At 37.3% G+C, this 22,109-nt stretch overlaps 1 protein-coding gene across 3 annotated transcripts in view; it reads right to left on the bottom strand.

The window, feature by feature from the left end:
* The window catches only part of Aldh1a1 (aldehyde dehydrogenase 1 family member A1), a 147,213-nt gene that overhangs the window by 26,862 nt on the left and 98,242 nt on the right, over positions 1-22,109 (bottom strand). For all 3 annotated transcript variants that reach the window (XM_060387341.1, XM_060387340.1, XM_060387346.1), the window contains one exon: positions 15,121-15,225. In XM_060387341.1, coding sequence (XP_060243324.1) covers positions 15,121-15,225 — 105 coding nt within the window. The remainder of the gene's footprint in view (positions 1-15,120; positions 15,226-22,109) is intronic.

Raw genomic sequence — 22,109 nt, 5'->3', positions numbered from 1 at the left:
TAAGCTCCATTGTCTATCAAATACTTAAACCCCTAGAGTAGAGATACTATGTTTTAATATTTGTTACCTTAACATATTGTAATGGGACACCTAGTGTTCATTTGAAATAAAGTTCCAGTCAATTTGTACATATTGGTTCATTTGATTCAGAAATAAACGAGATGATCTCCTATAGTAACAGCCAAATTAATATTCACTTTTTCTTAGGAATGTCGTGAGAGTGGACAGTCTGTAGAATATCTAACGGCTGCGAAAGGTAGCTGTTAGTCAAGATCCCGTACTGGGCCCAAAATACTTTTCTCCCCACAGCAAAGCGATGACATGTAATTCACAGCAAGACATCCACAGCTAGCCAGCCTCCCTGTGCAGCCCACTCAGCCACTTTAGGTTATTCACCAACTCACCATGATAGCTTTCTCTTTGCTACATTTTCTCTGTCAGTAAAATGCGGGCCAAATTTGTCCCATAATATTATTTGGAATGAAATGAGCTAATATGTGTAAATGCATGAGAATATTATTTCAAATAAGATACTCGGTGTGAAATTAAGATAGGAAAAAGTAATAACTACTAAAATATAACATGGCCCTGAGAGATGGCTCATGAGTAAAGTTCTTTGCTGCCTTGCCTCATGTTCTGAGTTCCATACCCGGGTTACATGGTAGAAGAAGAGAATCATCTACAACATGCTGTCTTCTAACCTCCACGTGGATTCATGATACCTTGTAAATAAATATTTTAAATGTAGTTAATTAAAAAAAAAAGTCTGTGCACTCAGGGTCAGCCGCTTTGGACCCAGAGAAGAGCATGTCTGATTGCATGCGGGTTGATGCCCCAGGTCCCGCCTCTGAGAAAAAGGTATCGGACGGGTCTGATGCTCTTCGGGTGGATGACACCTAAATGAACATCTGTACAAAGTCCCAATTTATTTCTAATATCAGAGATCAGACCTCTACTCTTGCCTGATGCGTCTAAAACAAAAAGGGGGAACTGTAGAGAGCTGCGGAATGCTATGCCTTAAAGATGGAGCTGGTTTCCGCCTTCCACCTTCCCGATGGTGAATGCTCTCTGTCATGAACAATTCCACATTTGGCTAAGGCTGAGGATCTGGCTTGCTTCCATGTATGTGGACCTATCTACATTGCCCCCGTGGCACGCCTGGGTTGGCTACCCAGAGGCTATTTAAGCTGTGGGCTGGCTTTCCCTGGGGTCCGAGGATTGTTCAATGTTACTGAATAAACTGCATTGAAAAAAAAAAAAAAAGGTCTGTAAGAATGGCCTTACGTGGAACTCCATAAATCCTACAGGCCAGCCAATCACATCTTTATTTAAGGAACAGAATTCTTCTAGAGAATTAGAACAGCAGAAAGAAAATGGCTGTATATTTTGAATTAATTATATTTAGTTGGACCCCAAGTTTGACTCTACCTTAGGAAGGCATGGAAAGCCAAATTAATTTCATTTTCTTCAAAAGCATTCCATAAGACACCCAAGACTTACATGTGTGCAAACTGAGATGTAAATAAGCCATTTCGCTGTACAGAGGCTGCTGCACTTGTGAGAGTTACATTCTGAAAATTCCATATGTTAGAAGCATGTTGTTCACATTACATACGGACCATCAAAGCTTACCCTAAACTACTTATATGGACTGTTTTCCACACCAAGTATTGGATATGCCATTTTATGTATCGAATCCAGGATGTTGTGGTTTACAGAATTGGTGGCTTACCCATGGGATTGTGTGGCTGACGGGCAGGCCCACCAGCATCCCAGGACTCTACTGTAGTACAAATCATAAGCCTGGAAAAAGCTCAAATTTCAAAACAAAATGTTCAGTTTCTATCAAATGTGTGTTTCTTTCTAGTCTTAGAAAAGTTGTAAAATTATCAGCCCAACTGCTATAAATCGAGAACAGTCTGTATTTATAAATGGTACAAGAAGAACCTTTATAAAAGTACATTCTGGTTTAAAGAAGTCACTCAATGCTTAAAACTACATACTGATATTCTTTTGTCAATTTCTTTGAAGAAAAATGAGTATGTGGAATTAAATATATATAGTTATTGCTTTATTCCATTGAGAACAATGTATATTTTAGGCATCATGTTAATCATATTTTTCCCTATATTTTGATGTTGTTTTGTTTTACAACACGTTTTCTAAGCTTTTCTTAGGGATATGAAGAGAGCACTGTTTGGAGAAAAAAAAAACAATCATAAAAGAATCTGAGCTTTCTCACGTGATCTGTGGATACCATGGCTTTTACACACACACACACACACACACACCTCTGTGTTAGACCCATGAGATGCAGCTCTTGCTTGGATTCTTCTGCTCAGTGTTATGTTATTGACCTTTGCCAAATATGAGCTGTCTTGAGCTTCCTGCCCTCCTCTAAGGGTGGACAGACTAAGGGTTTTGAAACAAATCTTGCATTTGAGAATCCCTGCTACAACAAAGCTGTCATAAATAACTTCACTCTTATGTTTATAGCTTTTAGACCATGGACCGCCTTCTCTCACATCATGTATTTAATTCTTCAGTACCAGAAAGAGACTAAAGATGGTGAATTTTCAGTGAAACAAACATTCCAGCTTTAAATTCTGATTTCTGCTTTTAACCACGTGCGATGTGAGGTACCCAAAGATGCATCCGTCTGCATAGCATTCTCACTACAAGTCAGCTAATGATAGGACAGTGAGGTGGAGATTTTGTTCTGAAATAGTCACAAAGTTGGAGTAACATAACCAAACATCACCTTATCATATTACAAATACATTGAGCTTTTCTCAGTATCCAGAAAGAACTCCCTAAGACCTGGAAAGGTACCCTAAATTCACAGATGCTAAATTTACATATAATTTGCATACAACCGACAAACCTTTTAGGTGAACTCTAGTTTACTTCTGATACATAAAACAATATTAGGTAAATAGTAGTTATACCTTATTATTTAAAAAATAAGGGCTAAAATGCCTGAGAACTCAGTATCCACATAGCTGTGATAGGCCTCATGACATCACCTGTGTCAGCAGCTACACATTCTGATCCCAGGGTGGTTTAATTTACCAACATGAAACTTGCGGACGAATGTGGTCTGCTCTATTTTAAAGTAAAATACATTGTTTGAGGTTAATTCCTCTTTTTCAGGAACAACAGCCTCTATGCGACAGCCATGCTAAGTGCTCACTAGATGGAGATGATTGTGGTCCTACAAGACATCCCAACAGGAAAGTGGCTACAGCATCCAAGTCCATTTTAGCACACCCTTTCAGCTTTCTTTTCCCACTACTGCACAGGGCTTTGTTGTGTATTGTTAGCAGCCTTCCATTCTTTATCTTTCCTTCCCACTATCTCTATAAGGCTGCCAGGCTAATATCCTTCATGTAATTTATCCTATCACTTCCCTGTTTGTGTTTACACCTGCTGGCTTCATTCACAATTTTAAGGGAAAGCCTCTCTTTGGTTTCCAAGATGCAGCTTTTTCTGGCTCCACTTTACTTTCCCAGACTTCCTGTTTGCTAGGTCTGAGCCATCCCTTTTCATCTCTGCTCCGGAAATTCTTCTTGAATAGAGAATGTTTTACCAGCATGTCCCTTGATTTTCAAAGTCCTACGCATTTTTTTCAAGGCCTGGGCCAGTGTATTAAACTATCTCAATAATTACCAGACACCCAGCTCAATGGCACACACTAATTAAGAGCTTGTTGCTCATAGTCAGGAAGGAGGCCAAGTTTTTTATTGGCACTGTTATTATTACAGACAGGTATCATAAACCTTTTCTATTTATGATGGCAAGAAAATGGAAGCAACTTCGGCATCCATCAACAGAAAAATAGAAATGTGGTTCACATGGAAAACAGAATACTCAGTTGTAAAGAAAAATAAAATCAAGAACTATGCACGAAAAGGACTAGACTTAGTATGTAGAATATTAAGCAAGGTTGCTCAAACTCAGAAAAAAATAGAATGTGCAGATCCCAGATCTATAATGCACAAATGTGAATATGTGGACAGTTGTAAGTGTTTTTATAGAATATCATTCATAAAGGGGATCAAGAAAGAGGAATGGTGGCAAATGAGGCGACACAGAACACAGGCAAAAGGACACTTACGTCATGAAAGAGGATAAAAGCTAATTTTTTTTTTTAATCTCAACTCTGTCATAGTCTTTCGTGTTGGATAAGCCCACAAAAGTATAGTTGATAGTGGAAGTGTAAAACCCCAAATGAAGTTTCATGGCTTCAAAATGGCCCTTCTAACCTTCTATCTGTGTAGAAGTTCACTGAGAGGCATAGTTTGGGGATTGAGCAAATTTTTGTTTAAGTGGTTTATTTTAGCTATGTGGTGTTTTTCTTCATGAGTTCATTATAGTGAAGTGATTTACAAAGGAAAGGGAGGCTTTAGGCTCCATACTGAAAGGCAGGATCTTTATAGCCCCAAAGTCACTATTACGGTTAAGTATCATGTACCTTGTTTTTTAGATAGATTATGCTTGTGAAACAGCAGAAAGTAAAGCCGAATTTATATCTGACCTCCATTTTCCCTTCTTTTATCTCAGCAAGGCTCTCTAACAAAGCTGCATTTGTGTCATGGTCACTGCTCACTGAATTATGGACTGTACTGTTTCTTGCTATTTTTAAATGCACTTCCCATATTTAATCACTTTTTAGCTTTCTTGTAAGTGGAACATGTTATGTTACTATCAAACGAAGGCATGCATTATGCCATAGGTCGCTTATTTTTATTAATATTTATATAATGGTCATATTTTAACTGATTTCAGTATGCGATGAAACTTTTTCGTTATCCAATGTACTAGTCACATAAAAGGTTTTTAATATGTTTCCATCATTTGAAAGCTGTTGTTTTGTTTATCTTAATTCAAAAGACTGGTATTTCCAAGTTTTCTTCTCATTGCTAAGACAACAAGATTAACTGAGGTGTTTTTTTGTTTGTTTGTTTGTTTGTTTTGTTTTGTTTTGTTTTGATCAAATCCTGTGGCCCAGAGAAGTAAAATATTCCAGTTTTAAGTCCAAACCTGCAGGCTGAATGCATACAGACAGTTTGGATGAAGTGAGAAAGCAAGAACCTCAAGACTAGTTAGGGAGTCCGCGTACCTCCACCTCTCCTTGAACCCCCCATATTAACTTCCATCAGAGACTGGAGAGAAAGCGAGTAGCAATCAGACAGACTAATTTCCCTTTACACCTGTCTGAAGCACTTATGTTAATGGACATTTAGTTTTGTCCCTCCAATTATCGATTAGCTCAGGGCCTAGGATTAGGGAGCGGTGCCTAAAGGAGCCACTGAGGGGAAAAGAAAACAAACACTTCCCACCCACTGGCATGCATCTGCTTCTGGCCCCTGCCCCACCCTGTGATACCATGAAAGGTAGGATATGGCCCATTGGCAGCCCTGCTTTGCTTGTGAAAGGAATTTCTGAAACCTTTTTAGCCTGTGCCCTAATGAATCAGGGCAGCATATCAGGTTTCTGGTGCCCCTGCACTTTGCCAGGTTAGAGCCTTTCTTGAAGCCACGCTAGACACTCTTCACTGGATTCCTCACAAAGTGTTCAAGCATCAACAATTCTAAGATAATTTGCTTAGGAATAAAAAAGAAAAAAGAGAAAAGGATGCATTTACGGGAATGTGGTAGTGAAACAAGCTCTTGCTTATCACAGACTATATTGCTGTCAATTTCCTTAGAGGAATCGTTTGTCTAGCTAACCAGACTGGTGCTGTGGCCTGACTTACAGCTTGGCTAGCTATGAATTACTGTCTTTGATCAGTTCTACGGGAAGGGCGGTTGTCACTAAGTGCAGAACAGATCAGTGCTCACTGGCAAGGTTGCCCATAAGGTCACCAGCTTTCCCTTCTGCACCTGAGGGAGAAGGTAAACCTCAGGGACTGCCCCAAGAAAGTCCTCAGCTTGCCTCAAAAGGTTAATACCGAGCAGAGAATTTTGTTTTCCTGATGAGCCTAGTCCCATTGTCAAAGCAAGATGTCCCCTAGGAGCTAAGTATTCAAGGTTTCAATGTTAAAACATCAAGAATTTGACCTTTTGTTAATTTGCATCTACAGATTCATGGTCTGGAGCATCCTTTTTTCTCTACATGGCGAAGGCACAGGCAGCGGCTGGGCTCTTAGTTTGTGTATGTTTGTTTATATCTCACTGTATGCGTGGCTTATTTTTCTATTTCTTCCCTTACATTCTTTCTGCAGATTCTCAATGAATAGGGGTGCCATTTATGGTAAAATCATACTGTGTGGACCTCAAGAAATCTCATGGAAAAAGCATTTGTTCCTCTTTTCTTAAATGTGGTGAACACATTCTCAGTTCCTGCTGGGATTATCTAAGAGGCTTTTGGGTCACCTGTGGCAAACAGCTGTGGATGGTAATTATCTTTTTAATTTTGGCTCTCTAGGAATCCATGAAGATGAACCAGAGGCTAAACCAGCCCCAGCCATTGCAACAAAACCCATATTTCCCGTTATGCACCTGCTGCCATTTCAACAAATGCATCACAACACACAGTGGAGAAGAGCCAACATTTTTCTCATAGAGAAGCTGAAAAACTACTACAGGAAGAGTTAGTTTACAGCCTTCTCTTTCATGATAAATAGAAACTAACTCAAATGAACCAACAACCCTAAATAAAAATGCAAAACTATTATTTTACTGAAGAAAACTGGGAAAAAATAATAATAATGTCAAGACAATGGACTACACAGTGATTGTTATTTTGTTTTTGTTTTTGTTTTTTGAGGAGTTTCCCAAACACAACTATTAAAACAAAAAATTAAATAAGCCTGTGTAGTTTTAAGTCATAATTTTGCAGAACAAGGGCGTGAACAGGCAGTCTGCAGGGGGAAATGTTAGACGGTTTACCTGACAAGTATTTGTTTTCCAGGCTTTATAAGGGACTAATATAAAGCAAAATCTTCTAAATAATCTAATCTAAATGGAGAGTATAATAAAAGGTGTTGCTTTCGATGTATACATGGCCAACAAGAATATTAAGCTATGGTTACTTTGCTAGCTACTGGACAAACTCCAAACAAAATGAAAGTTGACTGATATTCTCCTACTCTAGTCCTAATGATTATTAACAAAATCAAAACACAAAAGGTACTGTTGGGATTGTGGAAAAATTAACCTTATATACTTTAGTGGGAATATGATTTCACCATTATACCAAATAACATAAAGATCCCTCAAAAAAATGAAAAAGACAAGCTGGGTGTGGTGGTGCATGTCTTTAATTTCAGTGCTCACAAAAGCAGAGGCAGGCAGATCACTGTGAGTTTGAGGCCAGCTTTGTCTACAAAGCAAGCCCAGGATGGCCAAGGTTATACAGAGAAACCCTGTCTCAAAAAAGAACAAACAAACAAAAACTTGCAAAAAAATGAGGACCTCAACTCTACCTGTAATTACAGAAGTAGCAGTTATCAAGGACTACCAGGGACTTCCAAGCCTGTCAACACTGGAGACAACCAGATAGCTAAAGGACAGTGTAAGAACAAAACCAACAAAATCCAGGGCAATATGGCACCACCAGACCCCAGCTATCTTACTACAACAAGTCCTGGATATCTTAACACACCTAAAGCACAGAAAAATGACCTTAAATCTGATCTTGTGAAAATGATAGAGGCCTTTAAGGAGGGAATGAATAAATGCCTCAAAGAAAGTACAAGAAAACAGGTAAAGGAAATGAATAAACCTGTTCAAGACCAGAAAATGGAAATAGAAACAATAAAGAAAACACAAATTGAGGCTATCTTGGATATGGATATAGGAAACAGAACAGGAACTACTGACTCAAGCATCACCAAAGACTACAAGAGATGGAAGAGAGAATCTCACGCATAGAAGATATGATAGAAAAAATCAAAGAAAATGATAAATCTGAAAAGTTTCTAACACAAAACATCCAGGAAATTTGGGATACCATGAAAAGACTAAATCTAAGAATAATAAAAATAGGAGAATATTCCCAGCTCAAAGGCCCAAAAATTATCTTCAATGAAATCATAGAAGAAAATTTCTCTAACCTAAAGAAAGTGATGATTATAAAGGTAATAGGTTTACAGAACACCAAATAGAATGGACCAAAAAAGGAAATCATCACACAACATAATCAAAAAACACTGACCATACAGAAAAAAGGAAAGAATATTAAAAGCCACAAAGGATAAGGGCCAAGTGACATATAAAGGCAGACCTACTAGAATTACACCAGCCTTCTCAAAAGAGACTTTTAAAAGACAAACAGGACTGGGCAGATATCTTCAGACCCTACGAGACCACAGATGTCAGCCCAGACTACTATACCCAGCAAAACTTTCAGTCAACATAGATGGAGAAAACAAGATATTCCATGACAAAATTGTATTTAAATAATATCCTTCCACTTACACAGCTCTAAAGAGAATACTAGAAGGAAAACTCTAATACAAGGGAAAATACATCCATGAAAACACAAGAAATAAATAATTTTATACCAGCAAATACAAAAGAAGGGAGGCACACATACTCAGACTATTGCCACCAATATCAAAATTATAGAAATCAACAACCATTGGTCATTAATATCTCTCAACATCAATGGACTGAATTCCCTAATAAAAAGATTAACAGAGTAGATGTGAAAATAGGACCATCATTCTGCTGAACACAAGAAACATAACTCAGCCACAAAGAGAGCCATTACCCTAGAGTAAAGGGCTAGAATAAGGCTTTCCAAGCAAATGGGCCCAAGAAGCAAGCTGGAATAGCCATTCTAATATCTAATAAATAGACACTAATCAAAATTAATAAAAAGAGATTAGAAAGGGCACTTCATACTCATTAAAGGAAAAATCCATGAAGATTATGTTTCAATTCTGAACATCTATTCCCCAAATGCAAGGGTACACACTTTTGTAAAAGAAACATTACTAAAGCTTAAATCACACATTGAACCTCACACATTAATAGTGGGAGACTTCAACACCCTACTCTCACCAATACACAGGTCAATGAGACAGAAACTAAAAAGAGAAACAATGAATTATGAATCAAATGGACTTAAGAGATAGCTAAAGAACATTTCATCTAAGTACAAAAGAGAATACCTTCTTTTCAGCACCACACAGGATCGTCTCCAAAATTGACCATACACTCAATCACAAAGCAAGCCTCAACAGATACAAGAAGATTGAAATAACCTCTTGATTCTTATCAGAAAAAAATGAGAAATATATAATTTATATAATCTATCTATCCTAATTCTAAGTATATAACCAGACAGAACAAAATGAGTTAAGCAAAGAGACACATCTACTCTTATGTTCATTTATGAATTATTTATATTAGTCAATATAGTAAATTAATTCAAGCGCACATCAGGAGATAAAGGAATAAAGAATGTAATGTGACATTACACAGGTGTAATGAAGGTGTAAGAAGAATGAAATCCTACCTTTGCATCAAAATCATGACAGTGAAGTGACAGTGAAGGACATTATGCTAAAGCGAATTAAGCCAAAAAAAAAAAAAAAAAAAAAGGAAGATTCTGTATGGTTACAACTAACCATTGAAATTTAAACTGTAGATATCAAAGAAGAAATGTACATTATTGTGCTAATTAGAGCATAATATGAAAAGTGATACAGGGTGAATATTGGGTTCAAATGATTGTTGGTCATAGCCTCAAACATAGAGAGCAGATGAAAGGGTGAGGAGATGAAAATGTAATTATCATGATCTGATTATTATATGTAGTATACATATATTGAATTATTTTTGTTCTGGCTTATAAATATATGTCATTGTGTTTTATTATTTGTTTATTTATTTTTGTTTTTTGAAAGAGAGAGGAGCACTTGATATCCTGAAGTCCACTACGTAGGCTAGGCTGACCCAGAACGCACAGAGATCATCCTGCCTCTGCCTCCAGAGTGCTGTTTTTAAAAGGTATATAGCCCATATTTAAATGATAATGATAACCCTTGAGAAAAAATGCAAATTATTTACTTTCATTGTTTCTAGAACTCTGTTTGCTACTCCATCCCCAGCTAATAACACTAGCATTATCTGAAAAATATTATGGGATGCCAGTTCCCAGGCTCATTCTAATGTGGAAAAGTATTCTGGGAAGATAGGGAATCTGTACTTTACGGGCTTTCTAGAAATTGTTATGCAAACCAATTCTCAAAATCACTGTGCTATGTCAGCAACTAGGTGAATAAATACTAGATTCCCCCTATATACAGTGTGGGTTATATAAAATTTCAAAGCTTGTTGGAATAGAAGTTTCCTTGATGTGCATAGTTTACTGACATCTGATGATATAAAAGAAGATGCATTATTGGTCCATAAATGAAGGGGTTTTCTCTGACTTGATCTTTATATATATTCTTTACCCCTCTAAGATTGTTCTTTTCTTTTGTTACATGAACTGAAATAGGAGGTGAAAGAAGGTGACGTAAATGTGGAATGCATGATCTCTCACTTTGGGGGGCTTGCCAGGATGTGTTTTAGAAGATCACACTGGGGCCATGTCCAGAAACAGTGATAAGGCATCAAGCTGTGTCTGAGAGAAAGTAGGGCACAGACCGGAAGTTGAAATTCTGTTGATGAGGTAGTCTGGGTATGAGACCATAAACAAATGTTATGTAGCATTATGAAGGTCCCTTACGATGGACTTTCCCTCTGAATCAAAGAGAAGCAGAGGGAAGACATTCCTGTGTGTGAAGTCTTTCGTATGTGTAGAAAACGGACACAGAAAGCAGCCCACAGAGGCCCTCCTCATTCTCTATTTATTTCTTAATCTTTAATTCCCTGTTACACTCTGAGGCCTGGTCTTTGAAAGCCCTTGTCTAAGTTTGTGCTTATCTTACTGTAATCTGAACCTTTAGATTCCACAAACTCTGCAAATGTTGTAACCTAAGATCCACGGCTATCTGAATATGCCTGTGTGGCTCCATAAATATCTTAATATTTGTGATTGCATGGAATGAAGCTGAGCTGATAAAGGGTGGAAAGTGACAGGGTCATGTGATTGCCAGTTAGCTGAAGCCCAGTGTCAAGAATGATATAAGCCTCAGGTTTGCTGACTTCATCTTCCAGTATATTATTATTAATAATAATTTTTATCTTATATTACAGAGATTTAAATCTTAATTTTTTTCAATGGTTACTAGTGGGGAATTTTCTTTTAAAGTAGACATATACATCTTTTACATATGTATTCAGAAAAAGATTCTGAAGGCTTTCTGGTTCTCAACAGTATTCAGCATTTTAGCGCTTCACTGTTACTCTTATAATGAATAGTAACACAGTGGAACAATCGTCCCCGCCACCAAACTAATCCTGCTGAACACACACTTTGGCTTTTGGCAGAGCACTGATGCCGATTTTGCAAGCTATTAACAGTGTCAGCTTGGGTAAATTATTCAGCCTTGCTATCCTTCCACTTTGTTCTCATCTGTAAATTTAGTTAGGAAATAGAATCTTCTTTCTCCCATTATTAGCCACAGTGTAACAATCTTTAATTAGATAATCAATCAGAGTCATGCTTTTGCTCAAATTGAGCAGGACTGATAAATACTGAGTCATTGGCTGTGTCTGGAAGGTCCCTGTGGGTGTTGGTGTTGTGGTGTGTACATTCCTGTAGCACCCAGATGTGGATGTCCGGTGTCTTCTTCAGTGTCTCTTCATGATGTACTTTGAAAAATAGTGTCCCATTGTATCTGGTGCTCACCAGCTGACAAGATCAGGCGGCCAGTAAGCCCCATGGATCCACATCCCTGCCTCACCTGCTCTGGGCTTCTACATATCGGTCACTAAGTTTAGCATTCTCTTTTTTCCAAATCTTTTAAATTATTTTACTTAATTTTGTCAAAAGTGTCACATAAGACAGTAAGATAATTTATAGTGAGAATATTAAAAACAAAATGGTATGAGACATTATATCATCAACTTAGTAAGTATGTGATTCCAAATATTCTTTTCTCTATTTTTAATTATGTCATAATTAACATCTTTCTGCATGTAAGTTTTTCTATGTCAGCACTTCCCTAAGAGAAAATTTCTTGCCTATAATTACTAGGTTTACTAGAATATAGACTACTGATCAAACATTTTTCTGTAGTTGATGCAAGTTTACATCATGTTTTCTGTTTGAAAACTTTGTATAGCAAATAAATAAGTAACTTTGGGAATAATATTTATATTAATCTCAGTGTATATACAAATATCTTTTGGATAAATGAAAAAGTATTGGAAACATTATCATATTTGACTATAATCAATGATATAATGTAACTTCATGTCAGGAACAACAGCAAAACAGCTCTAGAACTCATGGAATGGAACTCACTAGTTACCACAGTCACGCTGAGTTTGTCTTGGAGGGGCATAACCCCAAGAACTACATGATCTGAGGACTTCATGCTGTTATGAGTATAGACCTGCTTGTTACCCTTATGGTCACCACATTCCTCAGACTATATGAGTTGTGTAAAAATGCTAAGGAAGCTTCCAGCCCCTCACTGAGCAGTATCCCTGGCCCCTACAAATAGCAATGCTTGATTTCTTTCAGGCATTGTTGCTGGAGCAAATTAATGATTCAATCACCACCATTAAATAGAACCTACAGATGTAGATTGTTAGCAATGACCACTACCCTTATAAAGAATTAGAAAAAAGAGACTGTTTAGCACGGTTAGATAAAGATGTTTTTGCTAGTGGCTCTGACATAAAAAAAAAAAATCATAGGAAAACAGATTATTTAGCAAGGTTAAGTGAAGTTTTGCTAGTGGCTCCGATGTAGAAAATCTTAGAGAAGAATCTGAAGTTTAGAAAATTCCACTCTTAATAATAAAGTCAGGGACTTTTAAAGGTTGTAACCAAATGTAGCACTGGCTGATGTGATGCTTTCAAGGGGAGGGGTGCATGAGACAACAATTGATTTCCTTCTTCTTGTTTTAGCCCTCAGCTTCCGATATGACTTAAAAAAATTATTATTAATGAGTAGATGCTCACCGTAATGTTTTAAAGCAGATATGGCAGATTGTTTTCCTATATCAAAGTTTGTTATCATTTTAGGATTTTTATAAGATTACCTTTTACAATACTTGATTCTTTGTAACTGCAAACTACAGCCTGCCCTCAAAGAAAAGCTAGCTGAGAAATTACCTTGCTTGCTCACCTTGTTAATTTATAACAAGTTGTTTAGTTACAAGTATACATGGGTTCTTAGGAATGATTTGTTTTTCATATTTGTTTTTTTGCTCATAATACATAAAGCATTTGATAAAGTAAGGGTTTTGGGGAACATGTTTTTCTTACATGTACTCATAATCATTTAGTTTAAGAAAAAGAGAATGTAACCACATTGTGATTTTTTTTTTTTTGTACTGCTTGAAAGATTTTACTGAGATATATAAGCTGTGGGGAAAAGAGTGAAAGCATGGTTTGGAAATTGTTTTTTGGAGTGTTTTTTTCCAACGACCAAGGTGTATAGATGTAGGGTGATTTGGAACTTGCAATTTGAAGTTTGTTCCCCCCACTAAGATGTGTGTGTATGTGCAAGGTTATTGGAATATTTTCCCATCCACTAAGATGAACGTATGTGTATACAGATGTATGTAAGGGTGGGTTGGAGTCGCTCTCTGGAGTTTGCTCTTTCTGCCTAACATGTGAATGTGTATGAATGTATGTATGCATGCATGTATGTATGTACAGATGGATGTGTAAAGTAGAAAAAGTCAGAAAGAGAAGAAAAATGAAAATAAGTTAAAGAAAAGAAGCTTATTGGAACCTACCTGGTGGAGTCTGTCTTTCCTCATCATCAAGTGTGTGTGTGTGGGGGGGGCGCGGTGATCTTTTTATCTCCTTTCGTTTTCATCTTAGATGCTTGCCACAATCAGTGGAAGCTCCCGCTTACCATAGAAGCTGTAAGCTCCCGCTAGAAGCCAACAGTCCTAGACCTGGCTTCCGGCTTACATGGTAGCAGGAAGCGGTCGGAACTGGTCTGCCTCCAGCAGTTTAATTCTGGTCTCTCAGTTCATCACTATCAGTGAATCCACAGTAGGTAAACATCAGTTCCAGCCCGGGAGAATTACCCTCAAAAAATGTCTCTTGGGCCGCCAGGCAGGAGCCGCGGAACTACTCTCTGCCTCATTTTGCCCCCAGTTAAATGTCGAAACTGGTCTCCGACAACTTCGATATGAAATCTCATTCCTGAATTTGTTCGTTTTTAAAAGTTCTTCTTCTTTAAAATTATATACTTCCTTCTAACTTATTCTTCAAAATGTTGTTCAACTATAATTATACCCAATTATTAAGTATGACAATTCAAAATAGTATTGATTAGCAAGAGCTTCAATTTGGATTCAGTTATTATAATGCTGAACTGTTTGCTAAAGAGCATATTAATTTTAAATGTTCATTATTTCATTAGTATAATAGTTTTTAAGGTGTAGTATTAGCATTCTCTCAATATAAAGATAAGCTTTTAATTAAAATAGAAATTGAATTATTCATCCAATTCATATTTGTTGACTATTATATATATAAGCTAGTGGATATTACAAATAAATGACTTTTGTGTGGGTCGTAGGGTTCTGAAACCAGACCCTCAAATTTAAGTATCTTATACATTGAGCCGCCTCCTTATTCCCAAATCAACGCATTTCTCTAAAATAATTTGATAATACTTTGTTCTAAAAGTCCTATATCAGCTTTTGGCTTCACTTGGCAAATGTAAAAGAACAACTGTAAATTAGTAAAAGATGTCTCTCCTTTTTATCCTGGGATAAATTACTTCCTATGGAGTTTGTGCAATAAACACAGATACTTTTCCAAGGTGTGTGTGGGGGGGATAGTCATGAAAAAAAAATAGCTTGAAAAAAGAACCAGCACCTCACCCAAGGCACCGGTTGATGACTGTTACATGACTCGCCATTGTTTTTCTTATGCCAAGGACAATACAACATTAACCCAACTGACAGAGCAGCCATGTTGGCATGCCCTTCCTTGATCTTGTGATCTTACGAATTTGAGCTCAGAATGGTGAGAAACAAAGGCTCCTGCTGTAAAGTGGACCTGAGGATGCTGGGAGACTTACCTTGTCCCCTTCTTCCACGTGGCAGATGACCTCCTCAGTTGCAGGGTTGAGGACGGGAAATTTCTTCCCACTCACTGAGGCGTGCCATTCATTGTTTATGAAGATCTGTGGAGATTCAGAGAGAGCAGGTAAGAGCACTTAAACACGCCTTACATTGGAGGACTTTTTAAAAGACTGTACGGCAACTACATGTCTATCTGTGTCTCAAAATGCCCATCCTATGTTTCATTTATCATGTAATAGACACACACACACACACACACACACACACACACACATTTGCACATCCTAAAGTAAAAACAAAAGTATAACTGGTGGATTCTCATCCTGACTTTTGGTCCCAAAGTCCCTGAGCCCAACCCACAAACTACCCCATTCCCTGTTGCAGTAACCAGGTCCTCCTCTGCTTCACATTCTGTCATAAGTTTCTCCACTGGAGCCTTAGCATTTTATTGTCATACTTCAAACCAATTTTAGCAGCACCATGTTTTGACATTTTGACTTGCTCACTAGTGTCTCCAACTGAATGTAATTTCACTTGTTCCAAAGAAACCATTAATCTCCTACTACAAAATTAGTATGGTCTCCTCTGTGTTAAAAGTTTGATACGCACAAACTCTAAGATTGAAACCAGACAGACATTATAATCAGCCTTAAAATTAGCATAAAATCCGCCCACTCTCAATAATTCTGCCTTATTTCTGCCACAGAATTGCATTGTACCTCTGATTTTTCATTGATGGACCAAGAAATCAAATGTCTTGTAATATGTAGATACATTCATAGTTCCATCCCCCATTTTTTAAAATTGTAATTTCACTTAGAAATAGAAGATAAGTCCCTTCCTAAACTAAATGCATTTTGTTATGCTTTTGTGAGACCATCTAGCTTCTGCCTGGATCCTCGCATGCTTCCCTCTATGAGATCTTACTGATGTTGCTGCCATAAATGACTTCTGGCCCATGATCTCTTTTGGTAAAAGAGCCATTATGATACGTGTATGCCATTTTGACATTAGAATTCATGCACCTAAACTGTACCCTGCTCCTTTACCTTAAAGGCAGTAGATGCTTCAGAAACGAGTCAAACTAGAATTATCAAAGCTTTATGTGGCAGGCTTCAGATAACCGCCGAGACAGGGTGTGGACAATCCCGCGAGCAGCGTGGCTCTGCATTATTCGGAGTTAACCTCTAATAACAAAGAAAGCTGTGAACCTAGTGTTTGTTTGGTTTAGTTTTATATAACCAGATCCTGAACGGCCACCTTAAATTTTTTTTTTTTAATTGAGTTGTTTTCTTGGCCGATTTCACACAAGTACAAAGTGTATCCTGGTTAGCGAAGCTCCTCCCTTCTCTAATCATTTTCCATTTCCATTAATCCTCCCCAGCTCTCTGTACACCCTTTCACATACATGGCTCTTACTTTATTTTATTTGTTTATTTATTTGAAATGTGAATTTAATAGGGATCATTTGTGTGTCTGTAGGTTTAGAATGATCCATTAGGAGCCTGGTGGGATTGCCATTGGATAGACAAGTGAAAATGATGCCTGTCCCACCCGATACTCCACAGTATGAATACACCCAGAGTACTTTAAGGTAATGCATACGATAGGTATTATCTCTAAGTTGCAGAAACCAGTGAAATTTTAAAGCTGACCTTTGTGATCTTGGAATTCAAGGTTTTATATTTTATTATTGTTTTATTCTGATGAAACCATCAATAAGAGTTTTTAGGGAACTTAAATTTGATGTCTGCCTTCTGCCCTTTCATATCTCAAATTAAAAATGAGGTACATACTACCTTCTTGTTTTTCAGGCATACTTTACTGTCCCAACTCTTAATTGTTTAAAAAGAAATGTATCTGGTAAATAGAAAAATTTTCCACACTCTGCTTTTTCTTTAGATCATATACATCTTTCTCTTTTTACTAAATATTTATTCAAAATATTTCTGACTCATACTAAAATAGGTTTTATTAATATGCATAGAAAATAATTTTTTATGTGTTGATAAGAGATTTGGTGGCCTCTTAGCACTCAGCTTCCTCCAACAAAGTGCCTTAAATGCAGATTATCTCTACACAACAGCAACCCAGCTATCAGCTAAAGGTCCTTGTAATGGAAGTCATTATTTTCTTAGTTGCTGAGAATGCATAAAAATTAAATTTTGAAGTACAAAGTATCTTAAGATAGTCTAAGGGAGAGAAATGCTAAAGTCTGTCCTCACTCCTTATCATCTGTGTGTGTTAGCGAATCTGAAAGCCAGGGACACAGCTTAGAGACCAATGGGCGATGATGTCAACATGTATGGAATGACAGATTTCACAAGTGTACATTCTCTCATCTTTAGCAATCTGAAGATGTAACAAGGCTATGGGAAATGGCTGAAAGAAGATGAACAGTAAGGTGGCATTAGCAATAGGTGGATAGGACAGGCCAAGTGGTGTTTTAAACATTAAAAAGGGGCAGATTTCTCATTACTACTTTTAACCTAAGCCCCAAGCCATCAAATCAAAATGTTGTGATTATAAATTGAAAAGGGGAAAGGAAATAAAACAGGAAATAACATATGGTTGAAAGCTATCTGCAGTAAATGCAGGGTGGAAACAAAGTGAGCTTGACCAAAATCAATAAGAAGACTTCCTGATATTTCCGCTTAACATTTTCCTCAACTAGTAATGTAACTGCATAGTCATTTGCCCTTGTTTTAAAACTCTTTCAGACAAGGAGAAAAGATGTTGCTGCATTTATCTTGAGGTGTAGCACCACCACTCCCAACAAATAACAAAACCACATCTGTGCGTCTTACTTGTCCTGAATCGAAATTAATCTATAGAAGTCTCAAGAAACTTCTGTGTATATTTCCTCTTTAATAGTAATCAGACCCTCTTCCCTTTAAAGAAAACATCATGGTAGAGCAGAGGCATTAAATCAGGTTGGATTGCTCTTCACATGGGTCCCCCACACTCTCTAAACGTTTCTCAAATAGTCCGTTCCTTTTGGAAAGGAGTAAGAGAAACACTTAACCGCTATAGCCTATGTTGGAAAAGGCAGGTGAACAATCTTTAAGAAACGAAGACAGTAACTTTCAAATGGTATGTGTGATTTACTTTGGGATTTGTGTTGGTAAGTTTTTTTGAATAAGATTGGAATACACTGTCTTTAGTAGTCAGGAAGAATAGGACACACTATGGAAACATGCCATCTGAAATGGTACAATCCATAATCTTTATATTTTGGTTTTGTATCTTAAGAGCTGGATAGCCTTAAATAAGTCACCATGTTCCCTGAACTTAGCTTCCCAACCGTAGAAATAGGACATTAGTAATATTTTCTCATTCTTTTCTACTAGTTATTTATTAATCTCAAATGAGGTAAACAGTTGAAATGAGGTTCACACTGTATTAAGTAAAAAGATACAAATTTCACTAGCATTGAAAACTGAGCAATTTCAGGAGTCTGGGCTTCAGGAAGGTACCAAATAGTAAGTGTTAGGCATTACTTTCCGTAAACTACTCACTTAATCCTTATAGCCGCTTTTCCAGGTAGCAACTTTATTAAACGCTAATTCATAGATAAAAACAAAACAAAACAAAAAAAACCCTTAAATCCAAGTAGATTAGAAGCTTGGCCAAGGTTAGGGTATGATGTAAGTATGAACTCTGGACATTGAATCCAGGTCTTCGTAATTAAATAGTTCTATCTCACAGAAATTCAGCTATTTGTTCAACTGCTTCCAAGCCCTGAGAAAATAACGGTAGTTTTAGTTTTAGTTAGAACTTAGAAAAAGATTTCTCCAAATAAAGGCAACCATAGCACAGCCAGCTTTATCTCAAGGATAGTTCTTCCCTCCTTTAAGCATCTTCAAAATTTCCCCAGTCTCCATCAGCCCGTGTGGTCCAGGAAGGCATTCTTAAAGCCCACACTATTTCCTATTCCACTTTATCCCATTGACATATCCTTCCAGCTTTCTGACTTCATCCTTTAAGCATATTCCACAATTATCTATTTAATATATTCTAGCTGCTTGTTTGCTGCCCTATAAATCCATTAAGAATATGATTTCTGGAGTCAATAGTCATATCAACATTCTAACATCTGACTTTTCATGGAATAGTGGAACAACAAATTTATTAAACAAAGGAAAAGGGGAAATTGAAGAAAGGGTGATAAAATGGGAAAAATTAAGTTAACCAGGGAAGAGGCATTTGAAATATTAAGTAGCATGAATTTGTAAATTGTAAGAATTTTAAAAGAGATAATAAAAAAAGAAAAAAAGTTGGAGTAACTAAACATCTCAATACTTCAACGTGTGCTTAGCACTGAAAAGTAAATCATTCATAATTTTTTTTGTACAGAGGTAGATGCTCATGTGTGTGTGTGCAAACATACACACTCACAGTCATGTGCACAGAGAGAAAGGAGAACAGAGAGACAGAGAATCAGAGACACAGACAAAGAGAGAGAGAGAGAGAGAGAGAGAGAGAGACAGAGACAGAGACAGAGAGAGAGAGAGATATTAATGAAACCAGACATCTAAGAACAAAATCCCCTGCTGTAACTAAACTTCCATCCATAGGGCTTGAAGTAATGCAGTACACATTGGAAGTGCGCACCTGTGTCTCAGCCTCTTCCTCAGTCTCTCCCAAGCTAGACCTTTCGTTTCAGTCCAGTGAACAAAGCTTCTCCTGTCTGCCCTCTCTCCTGCCTCCTTTCTCTCAAAACTAGTGAACAGCATCTTCCTATGGCCTGAGAGAAGCATCCAGAAAAGTTTGGTCCCCATCCTCCAGGACTCAGGAACGGGCAGGCAAAAGTCAAAGTGAAGACTGCACAGCGTGTGAACTGTATGCCCTAAAGTCACCATGGTGGCCATGTTAGCACGGGGGCAGGCAGCCAGCGTTCAAGGGCTAGTGTTGTGTGCCAGCTGTGCGCATTCATATTTCTCAGCCCTTTAGTTTCTTCGTCTACATAAAAGAAGTCAGAACTTCCAATAGGGCTGCAGTGAGAAAGTAAATGAACTTATCGTAAAACCTTTTGGTTGTAATTATTTTCTGTGCATGTGACATATCCCTAGGAGATAAAAATGTCTTCTGAGCATGAAAGAACTATAAGTTAAGGAGTTAAATTCGACAATTATGCTAAGTGTCAATGAAGACTGAGCCCGATGTGAAAACATTTGACTTCTTGAATTTCCTGTTTATCTATTATTGGAGGAAGGAGAGTGAAATGAGAAAGAAAAATTGGAGTGAGAAAATCCCATGAGAGAAAAAAATTTCAAATTTCTGAAAGTCTGGGTAAGCCTTAAAAACTCTCAAGTGCTTCTTATTAATTAAATGGGGAGACTGTTTACACTTTTATCTTATGTCAGAGGCAGATACATATATCTTACATAGGATATATATATAAGATATATACATATATGCAAATCCTATATAAGAAAGCAGAGGCAGGTGTTGATGACAGAGTTGACAACGATTCCTGTAACTTTCAAAGGAGTTCCTCCTGCATAATTTCAGTAGCAGTAATGGAGGTCACATGTGGCATTTACTCACGACTCCTATGCGGGTAATGAAGACAGGGATGTGACTGGGGCCTCCATACTAGTTCATAAACTTTAAACTTCATTTACTGCATCAAAGTGGAATCAAACTAGAGGCTAAGTTCTAAAAAGTTGCATTGATGAGTTGTTTGGTTAGAAGAAACACTCTGGAGGTTAAGATTATGCACCTGGTTGACTATTGTTAAACTCTTTTTACTTATTTTATTAGTTGCTTATTGTTTTCTAGGCCACTGGCATGAAACAACAAGTTGCTTTAGGAAATAAAGAAACAAAAAAGCACTAGGGAAAATAATACATAATTCAAGATACTGGTCAGGAAAGGTAATTGGACAAATCCTCCCAAACGCTGCCTTTGGTGGTTTGCAACCAGGAGCTGAGTTAACAGCCACCGCTTTCAACCTACCTAAGAGTGCAAACCTAACACAGTTCTTCACTGGGATCCAGGAAAAGGAACGTGCGCAGTCATAGAGAAAGCTCCTATTGAGATTTAATTGCATACATAACTGGTGTCCTCCCAAGTGTGAAAATGCCAGAACCAGCACATCAAACGATATAACGCTTACTGAGTAGAGCAGGCTTATATAGAAGATACACAGACAATCAAAATTCAGTGAGCGGCATTGCTTATTATTAACTAGAGAGGTCCTTGAACACCACACAAACACATTCTTGCCTCTTAAATAATTAGCCCCATCATCCTGCCTAGTATTTCCTCCTTATGCAATTTCCTCCTCTGCAGTGAAGAGGCTTCAATCTGGAAACATCTGTCTGTGTTAAGGGATTACAGGCCCTGTGCTTGTATGGGACTTAAAGGAACAACTCATTTTTCTAGTACTTTCATTTGCATGCTTCCAGAAGAAGTAATAAATTAAACTCTACTCAGTGAGAAAATAGTTAACATTAAAGACTTCTTCGAAGATTTACATACACACAAACACAAAAGCTCAGCAAAGTTCATAAAAACACAAGTGAGGTAAAGAGTGACGCAGCATCTCAGCGACCAAAGTCCATTCCTAGCTGGGGTCACAGAAACTAGACTTTTCTTAGTGGCTAAAATGTAATAAGTGTAAATGATTCAAACCTTCAGGAAACACTGGATGTACAGATATTGACAGGAATTTCTTTCAAATGAGAAAAAGTAAGGGAGAGAGTTTGAAATTTGTGGTCTGTACATACTTTTGATATCTGCAAGCTGTTGGAGGGAGATTATGGACTTACCACAACTTGCATATACCAATTAAAAAAAAAAAAAAAAAACAGAAAAAGAAAAGAAAGAAAAAGGAAAAAATTACCTGTATTGATAAGCATTTTCTTTCTTTTCAAAATGTGTGAAATCAGGCTTAGTGTATTTTTAACTGCCCCTGAGCTGTAACTAAAACTCACTTCTCTCTGCAGACCTTGTCCCATGGCAAGAGCCCATAAGCCAG

The sequence above is a fragment of the Meriones unguiculatus genome, chromosome 1 (assembly GCF_030254825.1).
Source record: "Meriones unguiculatus strain TT.TT164.6M chromosome 1, Bangor_MerUng_6.1, whole genome shotgun sequence".
Lineage (NCBI taxonomy): Eukaryota > Metazoa > Chordata > Mammalia > Rodentia > Muridae > Meriones > Meriones unguiculatus.
This window is presented reverse-complemented; position numbering and strand designations above follow the sequence as displayed.